The 26,049-nt window shown below is 32.6% G+C and overlaps 3 protein-coding genes and 1 long non-coding RNA gene across 5 annotated transcripts; 2 read left to right on the forward strand and 2 right to left on the reverse strand.

Moving 5' to 3' along the window:
• Positions 1-740: 740 nt before the first annotated feature.
• LOC11427814 (cycloeucalenol cycloisomerase) lies at positions 741-5,343 on the reverse strand. Of its 2 annotated transcripts, XM_003602040.4 has the most exons (8): positions 5,298-5,343; positions 5,024-5,154; positions 4,844-4,927; positions 4,320-4,361; positions 3,097-3,207; positions 2,828-3,019; positions 1,397-1,494; positions 741-1,268 (listed from the first exon to the last, which is right to left on the reverse strand). In XM_003602040.4, exons 1-8 carry the CDS (start codon positions 5,302-5,304, stop codon positions 1,076-1,078), a joined length of 858 nt encoding a protein of 285 aa, XP_003602088.1. In that variant the 5' UTR covers positions 5,305-5,343; the 3' UTR covers positions 741-1,075. The 2 variants fall into 2 exon arrangements, with proteins under 2 accessions (XP_003602088.1, XP_003602089.1); XM_003602041.4 differs by lacking the exon at positions 5,298-5,343 and having other exon boundaries at positions 5,024-5,242.
• A 7,252-nt stretch (positions 5,344-12,595) lies between these two features.
• On the reverse strand, positions 12,596-13,396 carry LOC112420224 (uncharacterized). The gene has a single exon (XM_024778959.1). It carries the CDS (start codon positions 13,394-13,396, stop codon positions 12,596-12,598), a length of 801 nt encoding a protein of 266 aa, XP_024634727.1.
• A 2,076-nt stretch (positions 13,397-15,472) lies between these two features.
• Positions 15,473-17,877, forward strand: LOC120579291 (uncharacterized). The gene is made up of 2 exons (XR_005645089.1): positions 15,473-15,519; positions 17,679-17,877. It is a non-coding gene; the product is annotated as an uncharacterized lncRNA (long non-coding RNA).
• Positions 17,878-22,028: 4,151 nt separating this feature from the next.
• LOC11419138 (argininosuccinate synthase, chloroplastic) lies at positions 22,029-25,888 on the forward strand. The gene is made up of 10 exons (XM_003602038.4): positions 22,029-22,201; positions 22,373-22,425; positions 22,590-22,632; positions 22,865-23,000; positions 23,101-23,149; positions 23,343-23,525; positions 24,269-24,343; positions 24,429-24,614; positions 24,780-24,868; positions 25,178-25,888. The coding sequence occupies exons 1-10, from the start codon at positions 22,135-22,137 to the stop codon at positions 25,728-25,730; spliced, it is 1,434 nt and encodes a 477-aa protein (XP_003602086.1). The 5' UTR covers positions 22,029-22,134; the 3' UTR covers positions 25,731-25,888.
• The last annotated feature ends 161 nt before the right edge of the window (positions 25,889-26,049 follow it).

Below are 26,049 nucleotides of genomic sequence, written 5' to 3' on the forward strand. Positions count from 1 at the left end.
TGAATGCACAATTTCCAATGTTAAATTTCTTTATTTTGTTTCTTATCTTGTGCCTTTAAAGCACAAGTTAACAAGACCCTTCTTTAAAATATGGATTTTCAGACATACGGAAACTAAATTACATACATGTACAAAGAGAAATCGTTACATTAGATAAGTATATTGGTGGGGTTTAGCATGGGAAAGGGAACTTGTTTCCCACCATGGGAAAATATTTTTTGACCATTAGATCAATTGAAGAACATAATCTAATAGTAGACTATCAACGCTAGATTTTTCACACTATCTCTCACCATCATTCTCTCTCTTCCATCCCCACTCACCCACCACAAGAAAACAGCATCAAACCCACCATTGTCCTTCCCCATTCCCGTTGAGGCCAATGTGGATCTTTCTTCTTCCATCGTCCATTAACTGACATCGTTTATTTTTAATTAGTCCATATTTTTGTTCATCGCAGATTTTGATGGGTGAATCTCTATTCCTTTTTTTTCGATTGTTTGGATGAATCTATTTCTCCTTGAGAAAGGTTTTGAATAGGAATCTTGTGTGAATTAACAAGATATTATTCAACTGATAAAAAAAGCTTCTCTTTTCTTAAATAATGTCATATTTAATCTTTTTTTTTTTTTTGTAAGGAATATTTAATCTTCTAAACACCCGTACTTTTCTTTTTGACTAAATTAAACACGGCCGTATTTATTTTATGCAAAAGAACTAATCTGACAGACAAACCAAAAAAAATAAATTTCACCATTTTTGTCTTTTCATAAACTATTTTACTGACAATAAATTAGAGATCTAACATGTTGCATTAACGTAAATTAGAGATCTAACATGTTGCATTAACGTTAATGCATTGGCTATTTCCTGATACAACATCAAAGCACTACAAACAACAAACACAACATACAATCTGATCAGAAATTTGGCACTGCAACCATTAAATACAAGGATAGTCCAAGTTTGTTTTTTCTGCAGATTTTCCACACATAACGATCAACATTTTTGGATTGATTTGGTGTGTAGTGGAAACCATACTGTCTCCATTTCCTGAGTTCTATCCATGTAATTCTCATGTGAGATTGGCGTGTGTTGAAAACCAGGGTAATCCTGTTGGAGAACACTGTTTTGCTTCTGAGACTGGAACAATTGGACCCAGAAAGATGCGCCACAAATCAAGTATTATTGTGACCAGCATTGCAGCACCCAAAGCATCAACAGCCACTCTTGGCAAGTCCCATTTGTCGCCAGGCTTCTCATCAATCCTGCACATTCACATGAATAAACCATCAATACGATTAGTACAATGCTGACACATTTCCGTGTTTTTCGTGTATGCAACTACTAGAAACACAGAATGAGGCAACTCCAATACTGCTAGTCAAAAACTTACCTTAGAAACATTGGGAAGCTCACGATAAAGTAGATTGCGTAAAACAATGATCCAACTTTGTACATAGATTCTCGATCCACAAATTCATAATAAGGGAACTGCATATATCCAATACATAACAATAACATTATTCTCAAAAATGTACATTACACGTTGAAGGTCAAAGGCAATGATAAGTAAATGTGTAGCAACACTGGCATATATTGCTTTACCAAACTAACAAATTGTTGGCCAAAAGAGTGATTGAGAAAATTTCTCAAATAGAAGAAATGGAGAAAATACATCATCCAAGGGATAAAAATAATCCACGCAAAGAAAAAACTAACAATTAACCTTGAGCATCTAGAATTAAGTAACTAATATTAAGCACCTAGCAAAATCAAATTTTAAGCATCAACCTTAAGCATAAAGGTACTTCTGTGCTACTCTGACATAGTTTGAATATTGACTCATCAAAAACAAGATATCATTTTGATACAAGAAAATATACGAAGATAGGAAATTTCTGAAGGAATATCAAAATATTCACTTGAAGGTAGGTTCAATCAAAAGAAAAAAGGGAGAAATGTTTAAGATGGTTTAACTAAATACGTCAAAGAATTAGAGGCTCCATAGCACAAAAGAAGCAAGAGAATTTAGACAGCTGATGTTTTGCCAAAAAATATAAAAAAGGGGGAAACAAATTAAGACAAATGAATGAACACACTAATTGAAAAAATAAACCAATGTAAAAAGCTAAATACTGAGTGAGATCCTCGATCTAGAATAGCCAAATCAATGTGTATGGATTCCAAAAAATGTCTTTACACATGTCTAAACTCAAATGAGTGTAGGCTGATATATGAAAATTATGGAACCTAAAAAATATTACAATCAACAGTAATATCAATAATTCATTAGTGATGACTAAACAAAGCATCTTGAGCTATCAAAAGACAATGTTGTTGTTTATTTACGTAGCTAATCATACATAATAAAAGACTTTTATTGATGTTGCTGCTGCAACAAAAGACAAGTACAAATTTATAACAAATATGACAGACTGTATCATAGCAATTCAATTTCAAATAATTTACGAAGGGAAACCAGGGTAGACTTGAAGATAGGAAGTTTTCAATTAAAAGAAAACAGTGTGAGATAATCATATAACAAAGTTGCAGAATTGGAGGAACCTAACTGCGAAAATAGCAATAAAAATTTACGTATCAAAGCAGATTCCTTGAAATGTACACATTTAAAAACAAAATGTTAGATAAACTTGAATAACAAACAACAAGGCATATTTAAATACTTTGAGACCTCAAAACTATAGATTGCAGTCCATGAGTCATTCAAGAAAAAAAGATTGCAATCCATGAATATATCCAAAAATGCATGACCAAACAAAGATCATAATAATAAAAACCAGCAGAATGGTTCGTTACCACATACATTGGAAATGGCTAATGTCTCCAGGTATGCTATAAAATAAGCAAGGGCAAGAATCCATGCAGCTTCAGCAGCCCACCGAATTTTTTCTGGCGTATCAGCAAGAAAATGCCGTAATCGGCGCAGTGTCATGTTCGATGCAACATGATAAAAGAGGAAGCAAACATGAGTGAGCAGGAATGTTGTGTGTGGTACCTGCCACCAACAAATAGAGCAAATCAATGAAGAGTATGAAGCCTCACTAAGAGGTAACTAATAGGTCCTCGGCTTACATTGTTCATTTTCCATGAAGGAAAGGTATAAGATGCACCCAGAACTGTGAAAAAGTAATGAGTCCAGAAATAATTCCCAACATAACTGAAGATTATTATCCATAGACTGGCCTGTCAGCAGCACATACATGTACATGTTAGGTTGTGGAGACCAGCAGAATTAAATAAATATGTATATGTAGACTACCACAATGAATCCATAATTAGGAGTCTTAGGTAGTAAGTAGCTAAGTGTCATTCCTTTATCATAATATCAAAAAAATAGCAATAACAATACAGCTAAGCATTAAAATCTATTTTAGGATATAGAACTAAATCTGAAGGTAGATGAAAGGAAACTACAATACAAAGCCCTCGATCAATTACAATCCAAGTCATATCCCATTTTCTAGTTGGAGGGGTTAGCTTGAGCTTCCTTTCTGTTTTGGATCTTGACTTGAGGAGTAAGACACAAGAAGGTAAGTCCTACAGGCTTCCTGACAGCGAAGAATCATATTGCTTTCCATAAAGAATGCCTCAAATGGATAAACTCACGCAATTCATATGGTCGGGCCTTTTCTTATGTTTATTTTCTTGCATTAACATGATTGAAAAGGGGGTTTCAATTTGAAACATGCTTTTCGCTTTATTATTAGGGATTGAAGTAGTTTTATTAACTTATTTAGATTAAGAACCGAATACAAGATGAATGACACCAATATAATGTAAAATGTGTACACCACTTGTCACAGTTTCAAATACTTTAATGGACAGTCTTGGTAATAAGGAAAGAGAAATGATATTTATACAACCATTCTTGTACAACTTTTGTACAATTTTATCTCTCATACTCACATTATCTTCTTATTTTTTCTCTTTCTTTTTCTCTCTCCATTGTTTTTAACCAATGAGAAGAGAGAACAACAAGGTTGTCTCAAAAATTGTACCAAAATAGTTGTTCAAATATCATTACTCATAAGGAAAATAGAATTTGAGGGAATTAAATCTTACAAGCAATCCCCTTGGCGACTAGTCTGAGACTAGGAGAGGTAACAGCTGAGCTGGGCACAGCCAGTAAGGGCTAGTTCTATTATGCCTAAGAAAATTATTTTTTGAAAAATAGACCAGTAAATATTAAATAATCATAATAACAAGTAGTGTCAAAGACATAGCAAATACACGGAATAACCCTCCAATGACATTGAATCATAAATGAAGGTGCCCACTACAATAAAAACACTTACCTTTACCCAATAACGGTCCTGCCAAGATATGCCTTTATCAGCCTGCAAAATTTGATATATCATTAAAAACGAATTGACACCATTCTCAGCCCACACTGACAAGATCAGCAGGAAAAGAAGAAGATAAACTATTTTTTGGTATAAATAAAAAAACTGCAATAACTCATCAGTCCTTGTTATCAAGTACACCATGAATATCAGCATAAAAAGTGGGCCAGCCCAGAAGAATCAACATTCAAGTACTGTAAGTTGAGGCTTCATAATTATTACCGAAAATTGCTATAGCATAAATGTAATAGGGTATAAAGTCACACAAACTTAATGCAAAAAAAGGCCATCGGGGTTGGTTTATTTGAGTTTATCTAGTAGCATAAGCACCTGTGGAAACAACTTACATATAACATGTCCATAACCTTTTTTCAGCTTATTTTCACAAGTTCTCCAAAATAGCTTATAAAAACACAAGGCATACATAAGCGCTTATCGGTATAAGCTACAAATAAGCTTTGTTTTTGTTTTTTTACCTTACCAACGAACAGCATGGGAATGAGGAAAGCAGGAACTGCTGAGATTAACCCAAGAAGTAAATACTCCAATTCAGTAAAATTCTGTCAAGTAAAGTAAAACAGTGTTATATTCTGGTAACAAAAAAACATGATTAAAAAAAATAAAATAGTTTGTAATTAGAGGTAAAGGAGAAAAACCTCGTAAAGCTTGTAAGGAACAACAATGCCAAGAGAAAGAGAAAGCCAAAAAGGAGTGTAGAGAAGAAAGAAGAGTTCGCCCCATCTTTTACTGAGATTTGGTGCAAACCACAAGCTAGGAGTTGGTGAAGCTGAAGAAGAAGATGAAATTTCCAATACAGAAACACAGAATAGAGATTTAGAAAATAATATTGATGATACCATAGTGAGATAAGATGATGATTTATTATTATTGATGAATTTGGAGATTAGAGAGAAATGAAATTGTAGTTACCGCCCATTTCGGAGAACCGATCGATCTGATCTGATGATGAGATGAGATGAGATAGCTCCTGAATTTAATGTAATGACTTTCTCTTTCATTTGACTCTTCAAGTATCCTTCATCACTCACTTCACTCACTCGTGTCGTATTCATATGTTAATAATATGGACCACATACTCCATCCGTCTCAAATTATAAGTTAAAAAAAAAAAACTCACACTTATTAACAAAACTAAAATATAAAAATTTGGAGTATAGTTTTTTTGTGTTTTCTTTAAAAAAAGTTTTATAGAAAGACGTCAAAATAATTTTCAGTGGCTATTGATTGGTGACATTTACCATGGGTAGGTTTAGTCCTTTCCCACCATCGGAAACGTGAATGTGAACCATTAATATATTAATAAAAATATTGAATGGTTGAGATTGTCCACTTGGAATTTATTGGTGACGTTTTGTTTTTAAAATTTTACAAAAAATTTGACCCCACATTACAAGGTTTAATGATATTTTATTTTATGGGCTATTGGCACAATAATAGACAATGGGCCTATTTTAAAACGAAAATCACCAAGGCCCAACCAAAACATTCTATTGGAACCCCTGCGTACATATTTCTGACTCCGCAAAAAACCAAAATATTAAGTATTATTTGGTTAAATAAATTTGGTAAAATAATTTTGACCTCCTGAACCATGTTCTCATAACTTAAAGCATCGATAAAATAATGTTTTTTTTTTATTTTATTAAAAAATATGAATTATACATATGAGTTTATTTGAAAAGAGGTATCAAAAATGACGACGAAAAAATTTTAGAAAATTGAAAAAAAATTAGAGGGATTAAAACAAAAAAATTTGTATATTTATATAAACAAAAAATCATATTTAACCCTGTTTTAAAATATGGTTATATAACCTACAACCAGGGACGTATTAGCGTAATAAAGTAATTCAGTCAAGAGGCACACATCATATCAAAATAAAATTACGAACTACTAGTATACACCAACATGCTACTAATTGATGCCAAAGGCACACATAATATCAGAGAATAAACGCATCTCCACCATCATCACTAATAATCAGAATAAATGACATTAAATGACAAAAATTAGCTAGAAGTTTCACAATTTATTTTTGAATGTGGGGTGTAGTTCACAGTTTAGTACTATAATAATTTATTAATGATTTTTTGGCTGAATTACAATACCAAACAAAGCCAATGCAGCATGTTTGACCTGCAGCTGCAGGTAAAAAAACCACTTTTCCCATAGTGGAAAAGGATTGGATCTTCCCATGGTAAATGCCACTCTATTGGTTATGGAAAAAATGAAAGAGAAAGAAAATTTAATGTAATTTGCATTTAATTTTATGAGAATAAACAAAAATCTTTCTTAAAAAATAGATTTTTTCAAAAAACAAGATTAAATATGAAAAAAGTTTGTCTTTTTTGCTTATATTTTGAGACAAAGAAAATGAGATTTTTTTGCTTATATTATAGGACGGATGGAGTACATCATTAAATGAATGAACCTAAAAAATCAATTTTGATTATATTTAAAAGCTGATAGAGTACTAGTAGTAGTTAGATAAGTGAACAAAAAAAAAATTACAAATGTTACATGCGATTTTTGTTGTCAATATTTGTGATCATTAAACTCAGCATTTTGACACCCTAAAGCCTTTGAAACGCATCGTTTTAATTCAAGCAGCAACTTAACGGCCACATCAACATCAGTTAAATGGAGACTGACAATAGGGATAATGGTGAAATAATTTATCAACTAAAAGAACCTATTTGAAACTTAAAGGACTAACATTTTGCTAACAAACTCACGGTATTGCATATCCATGTTAATAGCGTAAGACGATTTATATAAATACGACTATATTTAAGTTCATGGAATATTTATGTCATTGGATTGCAACATTAACGACATCAAATTTATTGGTTGGGTCTGCACTTGTTAAAAGTTAATATTTCAACTTGAATCAAAAGAATATCGCACTAAAACATGAAATAAAAAACACACTACACAAAAACATGAAATCAAAACAAACACGGTCATTCAAAGACAACGAAATTACAAGAATAAACAAAAGAATACCGAAAATATGTGCAAATCACTTGTTTAACTAAATAAAAAGAATAAACAGTTTGGAAAAAATCAATTAATATTTTTGGTTATTAATTCTTCCTTCTCAAATTTTAACTTGTTTTTGGGAAGAAAAAAAGTCTCAAAACATAAATCGTTTTACAATACTAATGAAACATTAATGTTATTTTTATTCTACTGTAACGTTAACTAGTGATGCTATTGACAACGAGCAATATTATCCTGAACGTGTAACGAATGAAGTGCAAGCGTTGGATCTTGTGATTAGCGGAAAGAGAAAAAAAAGTTGGTGAAAGTAAAAATGAAGGTGCGCTGCAGTAATTATGTGTCTGTCGTGAATATTTTGTGGATTTTTTTCGCCTGAAGTAGCATTAGTTTAACTATTTATTATTATATCTTCTTTTAACTATTAATTTATCTTTCCAATATCGTTAATGAACGATAATTTTGTAAAATAACTCATAATTTTTATTTCTCACATACAATTAATTATATTTTTTAATCTATATAAAATGGTTAAAGCGATTTATAATTTGAAACGGATCAAATATTGTTGAGAGAAAAACGGATAAAAAAGATTATAAACGATTAAAGGTAAAGTAGTATAGAAAAGAAAAAAATAAATAAAACATATTCCCTTCATGTTTTATGATATGTCACTTTGGGAAAAAATAATGTGTTTTATTCTTAATTATAAATCAATTTACAATATTAATAAAACAATAATGTTTATCGATAAAAAAAAAAACATTAATATTTCTTTTCCTATCTTTTACTAGTTGTTATCATCTTTGAATAAGTAAGATAATTTTGCAAAGTTATTCATAATTTATTTGCAGAATTAACTTGTACATTTTTTAATGACGAATGATATTTTGACATTTAATTTTCAACAATTTTTAGTGACAACACTTTTCCTCTCTTTTTATTGGATAATAACAATAGAGAGAGAAAAATGAAGAGAAAGAATAAAAAAACAATGAGAGTATGAAAAAGAGGATTGTCATAAAAGTTGTTACAAAATGGATGTTCAAATATCATTTCTCTTTTTTAATATGTCTGAAACCATAACACAATAACATATATTACCTCCGTCCCTAATTATAAGACCATTTTGAGAAAAGAATCATTTGTTATTTCCAACTACATTAATTATTTCTTTACATACATGCCCATATTTATTATACATCTTTTTCTTCAATCAGCCATAAATAACATGTTGAAAACATAAATCATCCATCTCAAAGGATAAAATTATAAAAGCAATAGTAACTACAAACATATTTAATACAAATATCAACTATCTTAATTTCTGTTATTTTTTTAAAAGGGTCCTATAATTCGGGATGGAGGTAGTAATAAAAAACTGAGAAATAGTAATAAAATGTATCGATTGTCTTGTCAATTGAAAAAGAACATTGGCATTTTAATGCTTGTCTTGATTTTGTATAATCATCGTAGTAACCATCATTGATATGTAATGTCTATAAACAAGAAAATGTCGTATACGGATTTGCAATGTGAGCAAGAAAAATTAAAGAAAATAAACAAACATGTTTTCTTAAAGAAAAAAGAATATCGAGCAATTTTGGTAATATTATCGGTGGTGGTTTGTTGAATTAGTACTCAAGTTTAGGAGAGTTGATTTATTTGATCGGTATTGTTAACCGGACACTGATTAAGAAAACAAATATAGTAATATGACATTAAAATTTGTACGGTCAACTCATTAAATATCTAAAAAATATTATTTTTAATTTAAATTTTCTTTTTACTTCTGATTTTCATAACCAATATCCCGAAGCACCGGCTAACATAACTCTTAATTTATTTATTTTTGGTGGTGTGAGTTGATTTATTTTAGGACAGCGAGAAAGCACGTTGTTGCACCGTCGACTTAGAACACTGCAAAAATATCTTAAAGAAAGTGATATAATTTTTGGCTCAATCCAATATTTTATGAATTTAGATTAGACGATCTTCTTTCATTTTTCTCACGATCTACTACCTCCTAACTCTTTGTCTTTCTCCTAATCCCATTCTCTCGTCTTGATAAAATCATTTTATAATAAAGAGAGTGTGAGATTAAGATATAAAGACACTGAGAAAAAAAATGGAAGGAAATGATCTAGTATGATTCATGCGACAAAACAATTGTTTGTGTTTTTCTTGACAAAATAAAATATATTCATTCATTCAAATTGAAAAGGTACATCGATAAAATGCAAATTCGTTAAAAACAAAAAGGATGAATCTGTAAACAGACTCACAACATCCATGTTAATAACATAAAACGGCAAAGTACAAATGCCTACACATATAACTATATTTAAATTTCCAGAATAACCATATTTCCGGATCTGCAACGTGGATGACACCAAAGTCATTGATTGGATCTGCACTGAATCGAAACTGATCTAACAAACTGAAGCGATCAAATACCTGAGAGAAACAAGACAAACAAACAACGTCGCACAAAGACGACGAACAACCAACGTCGCACGAAGACGATGAAATCACAAAATAAAACAAAATAGATGTAAAAATCACTTATTTCAATAAAAGGGAAATAGAAAAAACGAGTTAAAGGGATTTTGGGTCAAAAATTGACCTTAAATCACCATTTTTTTGTGGATGAAGGAGGAGAAACTAGAATTTTTGTGACGGCTCACAAGAAAGAAAGGAAAGAGATGCCTAATCATAAAAATAAAAATAAAAACAATTGTTTGTGTTAGTATTCAGATTTCACAACTTTAAACGTTAGTATTAAAATATCTCTAATTTCTTTTCAATTTTTCAACATCCACGCACCTTTGTCTTCCTCTCTCCTTTCTTCATCTTTTTCTTCCTTTGTCTTCCTTCCTCTCCCTTTCGGTTATCTCTCTCCCCCTCTCATTTTTTAATACAAATAATTTTCTCATATGAATAATTTGTGTTCTATTTTTTCCGCATTTATTTGTGTTCTTATGTTCTATATTTTTTCAACGTGGTAAAGATATGTATGTAAATTGAATTCACCTATACTATGTGAAATGAGTTCACAAGAAACAAACATGAATTTAGTGTACAACGTTCAATTTATATAAGCTAAAAAATTTCAAAACAAATAGTAATATACGTTAATTTAAAGAAAGAGTAAATTACACTCTCCTTCTCTCAAATATGTTTGAATTACACTCCATTTCCCTCTTATGTTAAAATATATATCCCCTCCTTTGAAAAGTAAAATTTATACTCTCCTCCCCTATAAGATGTTTGAATTACAACCCCCTCCCTTAATAATTAAATATGGACTAGACTTTAATTTGTTTTAACATAAATAAATATTTGTATAATATATGGGCTTTGGCCCTCTTTTGTACCAAAAATAAATAAATAAAAATTGTATAATATATATTAATTTTGAATCACCATTTAAAAAATATAATTTCGTTTCTTTATAATCTAAATGTAAATGACAATTAAATTTAAATATTTTGTTATTAATTTTATAATTTAGATTATAAAACTCGCCTTTAAATAACCATATTTAATCGACTTTAGTAATTTTTCACATATTTTAATTTTATTTTGGGTTGTTTTATATTTTATAACAGGGTTTAAAATTGTATGTTAATGAAATTGTGAATAAAAAAATAGAGAAAGATATATATTCAAAATTTGATTATATTAAAATGAACTTGCAATGCTATTTTTCTTTGAAGTGTGTTTGATTATTTTTTTGTTAGATCTAAGAAACAAAAATAAATTATTGAAGGACTAAAGCGTAGATTTTAACATAAGAATGGAGATAAATGTAAATCAAACTTCTCTCAAGGAAGGAGAGTGAAATATTTTCTAATATGTTTTGAATAAAATGGGAGGGAAATATATATTTTAACATAAAAGAGGAGGAGAGTATAATTCAAACATCTTTAAGAAGAGATGAGTGTAATTTACTCTTAAAGAAATTAATTCATATATATTTTGTTTTATAGTTTATTTACAAAAACTACACACATATATATACATGTATATCATACAATTTATAATAACTCAACTTTAAATCAAGTACTTGCAGATCAAATTATGGTGACTAATTTAACTTGTAAATTAAAGTATTTGAACTAATTCACGTGAATTTATGTGAATTGAGTTCACACGCTTATATAAAATTGAGTTTACATAGTGTTACCTGCGAATTTTGAGTAAATATTTTTTAGTATGTCAAAAGTGTTTTACAAATGTGTGCTCCATAAATTTATATTGCTTTCCTACTCTTAATGAGGATAAAGTCCTCGCAGTCTTCCTCAAAGCCCAACATTCAAAGCAATATTTTTCTGTTTTAGATGCAAAGAGTTTAAAGAAAATTTCATTAATTAACATGAAGAAACTCGAAGTCGGTCATTCAGTCTTTTATAGTTTAAATTTTTTAAACTTCTCAAAAATACCATGTTTAAAGGAGTTAATATCTTCTCCATTTAATCTCTTATCCATTTATTCTATTTAGAGAGATATATATACAATAAATCTTAAAAATAATTAATGATAGTGAGACTTATTTAATGATAGGATTCACCATTTATTTTTTGTGTCTATCTCTTTTCTAATTGTAATCTCCATTTATTTTAATAAATCGAGAGGATCTCTCAACTCTGTTTAAAGTGTATAAAGAAAGTCTTTGAATGAGTCGATAAGGAAAGTTCCTTAACAAGAATAAATTTTAACAAGAATGCTAGCCAATTGTCTCTGCCACAGGCCCAAGACTGATTGCATTTGTTTATGTCTTGATGACTCTCCCATCTTGTGCTTAGCTAGCCAATCGTATATTCGCGCACTTCAGTTACCTTTTCTATATTTTTTGTCTTTGTCGCAAGCTTCAACAGCGGTCCATGTCTTGGTCACATAAGCAATCTAAATTGCTTTAGAGATTGACGTTTCATTTTCTATAACATAATGAGATGGTCGGGATTGTTTTATATTTCAATTAAGTTGGGTAATTTTTTTATTGAGTAAATAGTCAATTTCCCCCCTGAAATTATAAGTTTCGTCAATTTTTTTTTTTTAAACAAGCTAAAATGAGATATATATTAACAACAAAAAATCTTGCTCTCTAGCACAAGGAGTGCATTAAGAAGCAAAATAAAGTTTACAACAAAATAACAACCTGTCCGAAACTAAAATAGAAGTGAAAAAGAAACCTCAGCCTATCCCTAAACAAACAAGGGGATGCTGCCACCATAAATGATAACAAAAGGAAAGCACACATTTTTAGCTTTCAACCAACGAAGAGAATACATCTTAACCTTTTCCAAAAGCTGCACCATCGTATTGGCTTTGTTCTCAAAGAGTCTATGATTTCTTTCATTCCAAATTACCCAGATGCAACAGAGCCAAATCAAATGTAGAAAAGATCGACGAGGAGCATAGCCACCTGAAGAGTAAATAAATTGCTGGAAATGATCCGTAACCTGATGAAGATCCACTGAATAAACACCAATCCAGGACTTTACAAGCTTCCAAAGATTACCAAAAAAATTACAATGAATTATTAAGTGATCTAATGTTTCTTGTTGACCACAAACTGAATCACACAGCTGATTTTCAAAAGAAATAACACCTCGACGCACCAAGTTGTCCTTTGTCGGCCATCTATTGCGGATGAGACGCCAAACGCAAATAGAAACTTTTAAAGGAACATTTTTGTGCCATGGTGCATTCGAAGCTACATCATCATCCTGTATCTCCTGCCTCATAAGCATTTGATACGCTCCACGAACCGTGAAACCAACTATTGTGTCCGGTCGCCAAAGGCACGCATCTGTCTCAGATTCCTGCAAAGTAACGTTAGACAACAAATTCCTAATCTCCACCACTAATTCCTCCTCCCAGGCAAACAATCTACGTCTCCACCTCCAAGCCTCCCCATTCTCTCCCCAACCTAAGGCATGCATGGCCCCCACTGTCAAATCCTGGTGAACTGATAAATCAAATAGTCTCCTAAACCTCTCCATCAGCGACTCATTCCCCACCCAAACATCGGACCAAATTAACAAAACTTCAATTACCCCCCTGAAATTGCATAACGTTGATCAATTTACCCCCTCCGTCAAATTTTTCTGTTAACTGTTTACGGTTATGATCAAATACCCCCCCTGAAATTTTGCACTTATGTGCAAAATGTCCCCTAAACTTGAAAATATATATATTTTTTTTATCCTTGACTCAAAAGATATTAAAGGCAAACAAATTAACAATTATTAATCATATAAATATGTATGAAATGTATGTTTATGCAGCTATTGGTCATATAAATCTTTATGGAATGTATGTTACTCTCATGTGTTTTAAATATATACATATATAGAAGACTTTTTTTTACACAAGTTGATAATTATGTTAGAGTATGCAGTCATAAAGTACACAAGTCTTTGATAATTGTGTGTCCATATGTTAATTAATATCTGCAGAAGGAAGAATAAACAAGACTTATTGATAAATATGAAATATGAATGAAAAGGCTACACATGACAAAACCATGATTTCCTTGGCATATATTCATTTATTTTCTTGTGAATAGAATTTTTATGACAATAGGTACAATATACTACTTGAAGAACTAAATGTATGATTTTTGGAAAGAAAAAAAATCTAAATTTTTAAGTTTAAGGGGCATTTTGCACATAAGTGCAAAATTTCAGGGGGTATTTGATCATAACCGTAAACAGTTAACAAAAAAATTTGACGGAGGGGTAAATTGATCAACGTTATGCAATTTCAGGGGGGTAATTGAAGTTTTTTTAATTTTGGGGGGGTAATTGACGAAACTTACAATTTCAGGGGAGAAATTGACTATTTACTCTTTTTGTATTTCAATTGAGAACAAAAATGTAACCATATAGACCTCTTAGAAAAAGATTGTTGTCATCAAATATAAATTATTGTTATAGATTTCAATCGATGAAAAAAAAACAAAAGCGTACGCTGCGTTTGACCGACGAATTAAAAGAGAATTGTCTTTGATATGTGATTAGTCAAGTTGAAACTGATCTTGTGACAAGCCCATCAATATAAAGGGCAAATGCCATTATGTATTCTTACATATTACCACATGCATATGTCCCTCCTAGTATGAGAACCAAACTTTTAGGCCCTTTATCTCTAAGGCTTTCTGTATGAAGGGGAAGGAATGAGAGGATTTTGGGGGGTTGGAAATATATAGAAAAATGGATAAAAAATTCACATTTTTTGAAAGAACAGTTTTTTAGAGAATAATAAACTAATACTTGTGATAAATATACTTTTAATTTTAAGAATATTATAACAACATAGATTGAATTTGAAAAATTCATATAAACCCTCCCCCACTACAATTTTTAAGTTCCCCCAAATGAGGAAGATTCTTTATTATGAGTAAAAAATTAACCTCCAAAGTCCTCTCCTCCCAATGTCTTCTATTTCTTCCACTTGCTCCTTCCTTTTTTTCAAAACCCTCCCCTCCAAACTTCCAATAAAAGCCTAAGAGGTGCAGGGATTCAGGTACACCATAAAGGGACTAGTAATGAAGGCTATGTGCATGGTAGAGCTGTCAAAATGGGCCGGCCCGAAAGCCCAAATAAAATGTAGGGCTTGGGCCTAATAATTGGAGCCCGAATTTTTCCAGGGCTTTTTAGCCCGGCCCGGAAAAGCCCGGAGCCCGTTTGGGCCACGGGCAGCTCGCAAAAAATTAAGAGTGGGTCATTTTTGGTATGGTGTCTGCTGGGCCTGGACTGGACAACCCAATATTAGGGATCCGGCCCAAATTGAAATAACCCTAATACACTCACGTGACATCAGTCTCACACACGGTCACACTCTTTTCTTCTCCACGCGATTCACATTCCACGATTCGTAATTTCGTATCATCAAGCAAGCTCACGCGATTCCGATTCCGCGATTCGTATCATCAAGCTCACGCGATTCCGATTATGGAAGCTGAAATCACACAGGTTCGTCTTAATCCTTTCTTCGTTTTCTTCGTTTCCTCCTTTCTTCATTCCTCATCGTTTTCTTGGTTTCTAATTCAGGCTCAGCAACTCTGTTTCTAATTCAGGCTCAACACCTCTATTTCTTCTTCTTCTTCTTCATCGTTTTCCAGGTTCGTTTCTTCTTCTTCTTCGTTTATCTGTTAAAATGTGAAATTAGGGTTTGAATAGGTTAAATTTGGGATTTTTTAATGAATTGTTCTATTCTTCTTCGTTTATCTGTTAAAATGTGAAATTTGAGATTTTTTAATGAATTTGGGCCTCTGCTGAAAATGATGAGGAGGCAGAGTTTAATCGATTCTATGTTAGCTTAGCAGAAGCAAATTTAAATGGTGTTTCTATTCTACTTGATTTGATAATAAGTTTATTGAGTGGATGGTTCCATGAACATAAATGACTAGACTATAGAGTGCATGATTGGAAACCTGAAGAGAGTAGTTGGTTATATTGGCGATGCATATATACATTACCCTCTAAAGTGTTGGTGTATTGAGGAACTATGTTTTAATGAATTTGGGCCGGTACTGATGTGATGGTAGTCTGTTCTAAATGAATTGTTCTATTTTGTTTTGCGCACATAGTCTGTTCTATTCTCAATGAATTTCCCTAGCTAGAACTTCTAAATGAATTTACTATTTATGTAATCTTTAATGATTGATTTTCTGTTTTGGCATATAATTATGTAGGAATTACAATCTGTTTGTGCTTCAAATATGAGGGATAGTGATATTGATGGTAGTGGAAGTCATCAAAATATGTGCGTTGATGGGGAAATTGAGAGCCAAGCTAGGGAAATTCCACTGGTACCACCAATTGATCAAAATACACAAGAAGTGTCTTCTGATCCAAAGGATAAGAAGCGTAAGGGCAAGGCTAAGGCTAAGGACAAGGCTACGGGCAAGGTCAAGAGCAAGGGTAAAGCCCTAACATCTGACGTGTGGCTATATCTTGTGAAAGTTGGTATTGTAGATGGAGTAGAGAAATATAGATGCAAGGCGTGTCACAAATTATTGACTTGTGAATCAGGAAGCGGAACTAGTCATTTAAAGCGTCATGTACTTAGTTGTAGTAAGACTATCAAAAATCATGATGTGGGTGAAATGGTGATTGATGCTGAAGGAAAATTGAGAAAGAAAAAGTTTGACCCTATTGCTAATCGAGAAATTTTAGCTAGAATCATGATTGCACATGGTGCATCATTTAATATGGTTGAGTGGAGGGTGTTTAGAGAATACCAAAAGTTTTTGAATGATGATTGTGTTTTTGTTAGTAGAAATACTATAGCCAAAGAGATTTTGAATGTTTATCGTGATGGGAAACAAAAGCTGAAATCACAGTTAGCTATGGTGGAGGAACTCGAATTACGTCACCTTCATATGATGTAAGTTCATACATTCTTTCTTTATTTTATTCTTTTATTAATTATTTGGTTTTGTTTGTATGAATATTTTGTAACTTGGTTAGGTTGGATGATTTGTAGGAATTTGAAGAATATGAAAGCCAATCAAGTAATAACATCGGAAAATCAGAACTTGATACTTATTTAGATGAGTTGCGGATGCCTCTATCTTCAGAATTTGATGTCTTAGCTTTTTGGAAGGAAAGAAGTCGTAGAAGTCCAAATCTTGCAAGGATGGTTTGCGATATATTGAGTATTCCAATAACAACGGTGGCATCAGAATCTGCGTTTAGTATTGGCGCCCGAGTTGTGAATAGGTATATAAGTTCAATGAAAGATGATTCTGTTCAGGCTCTCTTGTGCGCACGTAACTGGTTACATGGTTTTGAAGGTATGGTTTTTATAGTTCTATCATTTTTACAATTGTTTTATAGTTTATATTATTGTCGATAGAACTGACTGAAATGAGTTTGATGTGAAACTCATGAATGAAAAGTAACTGAACCTATTGCAGAAACTGATATTTGTGAATCAAAACTTATATGACAATTTAGTTTATGAATCAAAACATTTCAAAGAACAAGGAATGTGTGAATTCATACAGTCATACACAAGGACCGAGAATTCATTTGATCCACATGCATAGTGCTAGAATGAGCCATTTGAGCCTAGATGAAAGAAAACATCTGCTCATTTTGCTGTTGCTTTAAATCTTGAATGCTAGATTAGATAGTTAGTATGCAATATTCTTGGACTTTCATGATTGATTTTTGTTCAATGGTTATTCTCACACTAATTGATTTATTTTTAGTTATCAATACTGAAGTGATTTTTTAATCTCTATATTTAACAATCAAATTTTGTAATTTGTAGAATTATATGATGACAACAATGATGTTCAAGAAGATGAAACTCATGGAAGTGGACAAACATCAAATAATACTGTGGATGTTGTGAACCTTGAAGAAGATTAAGTGACTTTGTTGGGAGTGACTTTTTGGATTAAAACTTTTGTTATGTTATTACTTATTCTGGATAATTAGTATTTTGAATTTAGAATCTTTATTCTGGATAATTGGTGACTTATGTTAATGTTGGATCAATCTTAATTTATCTTTTGTTCACTATTAGTCTATTTGTGTATATTTAAGTTATTATAATTTATGTTCAATCCTTAAAGAATGGGAAGGAAAAAAAAAAAACAGATACGGGCCTGGGCTGGCCCGTTAGCTTGGTATATTTATGTATGTTCAGTACTAAAAAAATGGAAAAGGGAAGAAAAAAATACGGGCCAGGGCTGGCCCGTTAGTCCGGGAGCCCGTATAGGGCCGGGCTCGGGCTCTATTTTTGCAGCCCATATTAAAACCGGGCTTTTTAGCCCGGCCCTTAAAAGCCCTTGGCCCGACCGGACTGAACCTAAACGGGACGGACCGCCCGTTTTGACAGCTCTTGTGCATGGATTCATGGAAATTCATGTTTTTTTCCATGTTACTAACGCCATGTTGCAGACTTTCACATCAAATGAATGATAACAACCATGAAATGATGAATATATAATTTTCAAGGAAATGACCATGATTGTTAATCCAATGATTGAAAATACTATTACCTCGCATCAGGTATTGACCAAACAAATGAGTTGAATAACATAAGTACTTAGAGCTTCAAGAAAACGGGGTTAATGTGAAAGTCATCAAGAAAAATCAATTACATAACCTGTTCAAATACCATGAATTGATCCTCAAAATGTAACCACAATCAATAGGAGCCATAATGCAGACAGTGTGATCCATCAAATTTTTTTTTTAAAAAAAAAACATGGGGCACCAAGTCGAAAATACGGTAGAAAGGACCATAAATAGACGGGTAGCACTTGGGTGACATTGGCCAATTACAATGCCTGTGTTTCTCTGTAAAAATGGCAGCGCAAGGTGTTGAACCTGCATCTCTTAGATTGCAATGCAATCCCTTTACCCACTGCGTCGTGTAGATCTTTAATTTCTATCTTGCTTCTTATCAATTATATATAATAACTGAACAATTTTTTTTTAAAGGGAACCAAACACTCTTTTTTATTTTAAGGAACCAAGCACACTCTTATCATTTAAATATTATTGTCCGACATCTCAAATATTTTAATAAACATTTTTTTTTACAATATTTTTTTTTGAAAGAATTTTTTTATTTTACTATATTTATTTGAATATGTATTACTCTCTTCGTCCATATATTTAAACATCCATTTGATTTTATTTTTGTCCTTAAATGTAAACCTTTTTTAAATTACAACACTCATTAATTATTTTAGTTTCTAAAGTCACCGATTCAATCCGATTAAATAACTATATAAATTTAATCTAAGAACCGAGTTATCTAACCGAGTCATTCGAGTGGTTTCGATTCAGTCATGCGGTTCGACCAATGACTCAGTGATTCAACCATTGACTCATTGATCCAGTAACCCCACCGAGTCAATGACCAAGTCGAGTTTTAAAACTATGGATAAACATAGTTTCAATATAGAATATGCAAACTGACCCTAATTTACATCTATATTCCCGAATGTTGTTCTACAAATGCAATTGACTCAAGGATATAAAATTCCTAAATTAACTCGTGAGTTCAGGGAATCCATAGTAGAATATGTGACTAGGTACCAAATATAGTTTGGTTCAAAAGAGGAGAGGGGAGAGATTTTAATAAAAAATGTGCTTGATTCATAAGGGAAGAGCTAGATTTTAAAATTAATTTACTGTTTTACCTTTAAATTTAGTTAAATAAACGAAGATGTTTGTTTTTACGATTTCATAGACTGGCAAAAAGTTGTCACAAGGATAATATAACTTAATAATAATAAAAGTTGTTACAATGATAATATAATATAATAATAATAATAATAATAAAAGTTCTTAATGATAATATAACCTAATAATAATAAAAGTTGTTATAAGAATAATATAACATAACAATAATCATAATAAAAATTGTTATAAGGAGAATTTTGGTAATGCAATAAAATTTTGAAGAGATATCTCTCGTCCCCTCCGACGGACTTCAATTTGGGGGAAATAAAAAGCGAGTCTTGAAGGGATTTTACTCCTCCCTTCCCTCCTAAAAATTGAACTAAACACATCAAATTAAAAATATTTTCTTTCCTCCTCTCTTCTTCTTTTTAACACTCTCGAACCAAACACACATTAAATGCCACCTATTTAATGCAATAATATGAAAATCATGTGAGTGAAAAAGAAAAACCACGAGGAATAGCCATGCCCCGCATATCACCTGATTACAAGCAAGTAGTGGTGCTCAAAACGACAAATGAATTTGCACGGCAAATGAATTTGCCCAATACAGCTCATCCAAGAGTGTACGTGTGTATATATATTGGTGCAATCATCCAAGAGTATATTATTGGGGAATGAATAAATATATGCATGTAAGGATATGGTGGGGTATGAGCGGTCCAAAAAAAAATAGTGTTAAATTTAAAGTTTTGGGATAAAAAGTGGTTCGAACCCCGATCATGCATATAACAATGTATGTCTCTGTTAATCAAACTATGCTCATGGGATAATGTAGTCATGTAGAAAATGCTTTTTATTATGCTTTTCCACGAGGATGTCACGATGATATTAATATTAATACTTACAAATAAGATTGAATTATGGATCTTAAGGAAAATGACGTGATCAAATATAAACAGAAAAAATTGAGTATATCTCCATGTCAATATTTTTTACGGGAAATGTAATTATTGTTTTTGGCAGAATATAAGTCATTTTTAATAATGTATAGAAGATGTAGAACAATTCAATTGATTTGATCTAAATGATTAAAGAAGTTGATATGTTAACAGTCTAAGGTAACCTCTATCCCGCACACAAATATAATTTATAGAAGAAACGAGAAATATTATCGAAATTCACACACACAACCTTTTCAATACTTTATTTTATGTCTATATCTCTTTTCCATCACATTACCGATATATGTATCGTACATTTTCTCCTTTTTTTCTCTCTCTCATGTCTCAAGGTATTATTCGGGTGCATGGGTTTTTATGAAATATTAGTTGGGTGCATGGATTTTAATTAAATTACATGCTAATATCTAAATAAAAATGTTGAGTTTATTTGATTTAAATTTAGATTATATACATTTGACTTTATGGTTATATATCTATTTGATTAGGCTTAAATAGGTATTTCGTCCTGCAAATATAGACCTTTTGAATTTTCGTACCTTAAGTTACTAATCCTTCCAATCTGCCACTGCAAATATTAATTATTTGAAAAATGGTCCTAATTACATCTGATTAGTAACTTCAGGACGAAAATTCAAATGACCTATATTTGCAGGGACGAAAAACCTATTTAAGCCAACCACTTCGCCCAATCATCACTTGCCACATGGGCACCACGTCGCTAACGACAACCCATCTTAGCAAAAAAAAAAAAAACTAATTAGGACCAAAAGTCAAATGATTAATATCTGTAGTGACAAATTGGAAGGATTACTAACTTCATGGACGAAAATTCAAATGATATATATTTGCATCTACGAAAGACATATTTAAGTCATTTGATTATCATATGAATAATGCACATATCAAAATAAGGTTACTAATGTGGAAGAGATGAAGAACTAGGTTTGAATCGTTCACTAAGTCTATGTTTAGTTACCCGATGAAAACCGTCTAATGCGCGTTCTGTCTGATAAAAACAATTTCAACGTCTTTGGTTCTCCACCAACACTCAACCGCCGTCGTACATTTGCATTTTCAGAATCGATTTTATAGAAGATGCACTCCCTAACTTCTTGGAATCGAGTCTCTCTGCCGTGATAGTAGACAGCCCCCATTTGTCTCTTTTACCTTTGAATTTTATCACTTTCTTTTACATTCCTTTTTATATTTGACAAATCCTCCAATTACATGAGAAATCCAGTGATTGTTGTATGTGTTACTTTTGTTGCTGCAAAGTTTTTATTTTTTTTATTTTAAAGTTATCCAAACATAAATCACGTTTCATTCAACAAACTTTTAATCAAAATCAATTTTGTAAAATCAATTCAATGAAAATCAATTCACAACCAAACATACACTAAAATGAGTTACAAAACAAATTAAAGTGTAGAAAGCACCGATCACAAATGAGACAAGAGATGACAGCAAAGAAAAGGACAGTTGCATTACATAATTATTATAACCTGACAGAAACAGAAACAGTATGCACGAGAAGAGAAACAGTAGCATCTCAAGAGGGTCCAAACAACCATAATAAAAAGGTGGTGAGTGAGTGACTGAAAATATACAGCAAAAACTAATATGGCGCAGTTGAATGCAATTCTTACATACTCATCCCCAGCTATTGCTCCTACCAAACATGCAAAAGGTATTATATATACTTCACATTTTCCTAGCTCTATCTATGATCTTTTTTTGTGTGCAAATATTTCATCTTGCAGATTATACAAAAACAGTTGACATTTTTGAGAACTGTGGTTGAACCAATTTTGGTATCTGCACCCTCCTAACTGTTGTTTACTATGTTTTATGATTGTAGAGCACCTGCTGCATCACCGGTTCTGCCAGGCAAAGCCTTCTTCATTAAGAGAGGTGCCCTTAAAAATTCACAAACATGCATGCATGGATGCATTTAGATCCACTGTTTGAACTTTAGTATTTTTCTTTCTTGTGATATGCATGTGTTTTTTGTGGATATTTTATTTGTCTGATGGTTCTTTCTTTTGCATGTTTTGGAATTTTGTACTTTTACATAGTTGAGTCCAAGAAGAAGTTTTGGTGCTGCAAGTAAACCTCAAGGTGAGATTGTTTGGCTAAACAACATGATTGACATATGTATTTATGAAGCACCAGCACATACACTGGACACGACACTAACACATAGACGCCAATAATAATTTGAGAAAATTGAAGTGCTTAAATGTAAACCATGGGTCAGTGTCATACACCAGAATCCAGATATGTTCAGTGTTATCTGATAATTGAGTTTTAAGTTTAATGTCTCTAACAGTGAAGTTTTATTGAAATGCAGTTATAAAAGCTGTGCTATATAAAGACGTAGAAATTTCTGAGACCAAGAAGGTTGCTGGACTAAAAGGTAAATTGAATAAGGTTGTTCTGGCTTATAGTGGTGGCTTAGACACATCGGTTGTTGTCCCCTGGCTGAGGTATATAAATATTATTTTATTTTGTTTTGTTCCTTTTCAAATTCTCACAATTTAGATTTCTATTTAATTTAACAATATTTGATGTTTATTTATATTTCAGAGAGAACTATGGCTGTGATGTTGTTTGCTTCACTGCTGATCTAGGCCAAGTATGTTCTAATCTGTACATAAATATGATAAATAGTCTCTAATGTATATAAAATCCTTCAATTTAGTCCCTGCTATTAAGATTCAGATGTCAAAGACTAAATTGCAGGATTTCATACACTTTAGAAACTGAATTGACTGATGTCATTTACTTTAATTGCTGCATGCTTGATTAACAAATGCAAATTTTCTTAGGGGGCAAGTGAATTGGAAGGTTTAGAAGAGAAGGCAAAAGCCAGCGGAGCTTCTCAGTTAGTCGTGAAGGATTTGAAGGAGGAATTTGTTAGGGATTATGTATTCCCTTGCCTGCGTGCCGGTGCAATTTATGAGAGGAAGTATTTGCTTGGAACTGCAATAGCTCGCCCTGTAATTGCAAAGGTACAATTCTGCTTTGGTTCTTAGCTTGCTAAGTTAATTAAAAGCAGTAATGTCAACCCTTATGCTTTTAGATTGATTTTTTTTTTGCATTAAATCTCTATTCATGAAGCTATTTTTTTTAGTTGTTCGGAGTTGGCCCAAGGGTACTGACACTTGCTATGAGCCTCTAACCCACTCCGCTCAACTCCTACATAGCTCACCTCCGTTAAGAGTCTCATATTGGAGGAGATCTAGTCTGAAAAAGTGTTGTGAGAGACATCTCTCACCTTATAAGTCGATTTTGTAGGGTTGTCGTTCATGTTCCAGACAGGGACCCAACCCATCTGCTAAGATGGTATCAGAATATTTCCAACATCTGTTGTTGGCCTGCCCAAATAGTTCACACTCCAATGAAATTTTTCCTTAATTGCAGCCCCAGCCAGTTTTGTAAGGTTGAGTCAGACCCAACTCAAATTCTAAGAACCTCCGTTTTGATATCTATAAAAATTGTACATAGAAGATACTATCTCATAATTTGTTCACTCTAAGGCCTCACCTAACTTTAGATCTTACCTTCCCTTAGGCGGCTAGCCCTGTGTTACCTCTCAGTATCACTTTCATATTTTACAAGAATCATAATGACAATCATTATGTTCACTCTTCTGCTAATGACACGTTCCGAATTTCACATGTCTATTCTCTTCCGTTTGTTCTCAACATTTGTGCAACCTTCTATCTAGTATTGATGTCTACTGACTTGATAGGCTATGGTGGATATTGCCAATGAAGTTGGAGCTGATGCTGTCTCGCATGGTTGTACAGGGAAAGGAAATGATCAGGCATGTATTATTTACAATTAGGCTCACACACCAATTAATCATGCCAATTATTTTCTTCTAACGTGTTCGATTTATGATTCTTAAGGTTCGATTTGAACTCTCCTTTTTTGCTCTGAATCCCAAGTTAAATGTCGTGGCTCCATGGAGGGAGTGGGATATTACAGGGAGAGAAGATGCTATTGAGTATGCTAAGAAGCATGATGTACCGGTTCCTGTAACCAAAAAATCCATATATAGCAGGGATAGGAACCTTTGGCACATAACTCATGAGGTAGGTTTTCAAGTTATCTTAATTGCAGCTCTCAATCTAATTGAAAGTAACCAATACTATGTTTTATGATTTGTTGTCACGACATTTTTTTTCTTCCCTCATTTAAGATTTCGTTCAAAAGTGAAGACATTTTCTCTTATACGCTTCCAATTTGTGACAATGAAGGGTGATGTTTTGGAAGATCCAGCAAATGAACCTAAAAAGGATATGTACATGTTGACTGTAGACCCAGAGGATGCTCCAAACGAGCCAGAGTAAGCATGTTGTAAATGACTTTATTTATAACCATATTTTTTAAAAAGGCCCATAAGTTATGGGCCATTGAGGCATCATTATTCGTTAGTTATATTTGAATGTGATTATCAAGGATCGCAACATGGCTGCAACCAGCCTTAACCGTAACAGGACCACGATTAAGGCTGCATCAGCCACATTTGACCATGCTTCTTAGTGATATCAAAGATAGTGACGCGGCCACAACCATTAATGCAAATTAAAACATTCATTATATCCAGAATTAGCTCTCGTTTAGTTTCACTACTTACTTGGAAAGTGTGTCGCAGATATGTGGAGATTGGATTTGAGTTAGGCATTCCAGTATCGCTGAACGGGAAGAGGCTTTCTCCAGGAAATTTGGTTGCTGAGCTGAATGAGATAGGTGGAAGGCATGGAATAGGCCGTGTCGACTTGGTTGAAGACCGCATTGTAGGCATGAAGAGCCGAGGAGTTTACGAAACTCCAGGTGGCACCATTCTCTTCACTGCAGCAAGAGACTTAGAGACTTTGACTCTTGATCGTGAAACACTTCAGCTTAAAGACTCATTAGCACTTAAATATGCAGAGTTAGTGTATGCTGGAAGATGGTTTGATCCACTTCGCGAATCGATGGATTCATTCATGGAGAAGATCTCACAGACTACAACAGGTTCAGTGAGTTTGAAACTGTATAAAGGTAGTGCTTCTGTGACGGGTCGGAAGAGTCCTTATAGTTTATATAGGGAAGATATTTCTTCATTTGAGAGTGGGGAGATATATAATCATGCTGATGCTGTTGGGTTTATAAAGCTTTATGGTCTTCCAATGAGGATCAGAGCCATGATGGAACAAGGCATTTAAATGTTACTTTGTTTGGACTATTATGTGTGTGTGTGTCTTGCTTGTTCTTGACAATGTTTGTGGAACTTTTATTATTGTGGGAAATAAATGACGTGAAGTGATTGGCATGTGCTTAGAGAAGCAAACTTGATTCGAATAAAGCTATTTGTTTGGCAAAACTGCATCATGAATCCTTTATTACCATTTTTCATGTCGAGTTAGTCATTTATGTTTAAAAATGTTTAAGAATGTCAATATTTTGGACCAAACTTCACTTTTCATCCTACGCTATCAAAAGCCTTACGTGGCCATTCAAAAAGATAAATTACATTTTCGATTC

Source organism: Medicago truncatula, chromosome 3, assembly GCF_003473485.1.
Source record: "Medicago truncatula cultivar Jemalong A17 chromosome 3, MtrunA17r5.0-ANR, whole genome shotgun sequence".
In the NCBI taxonomy this organism is placed as follows: Eukaryota; Viridiplantae; Streptophyta; class Magnoliopsida; order Fabales; family Fabaceae; genus Medicago; species Medicago truncatula.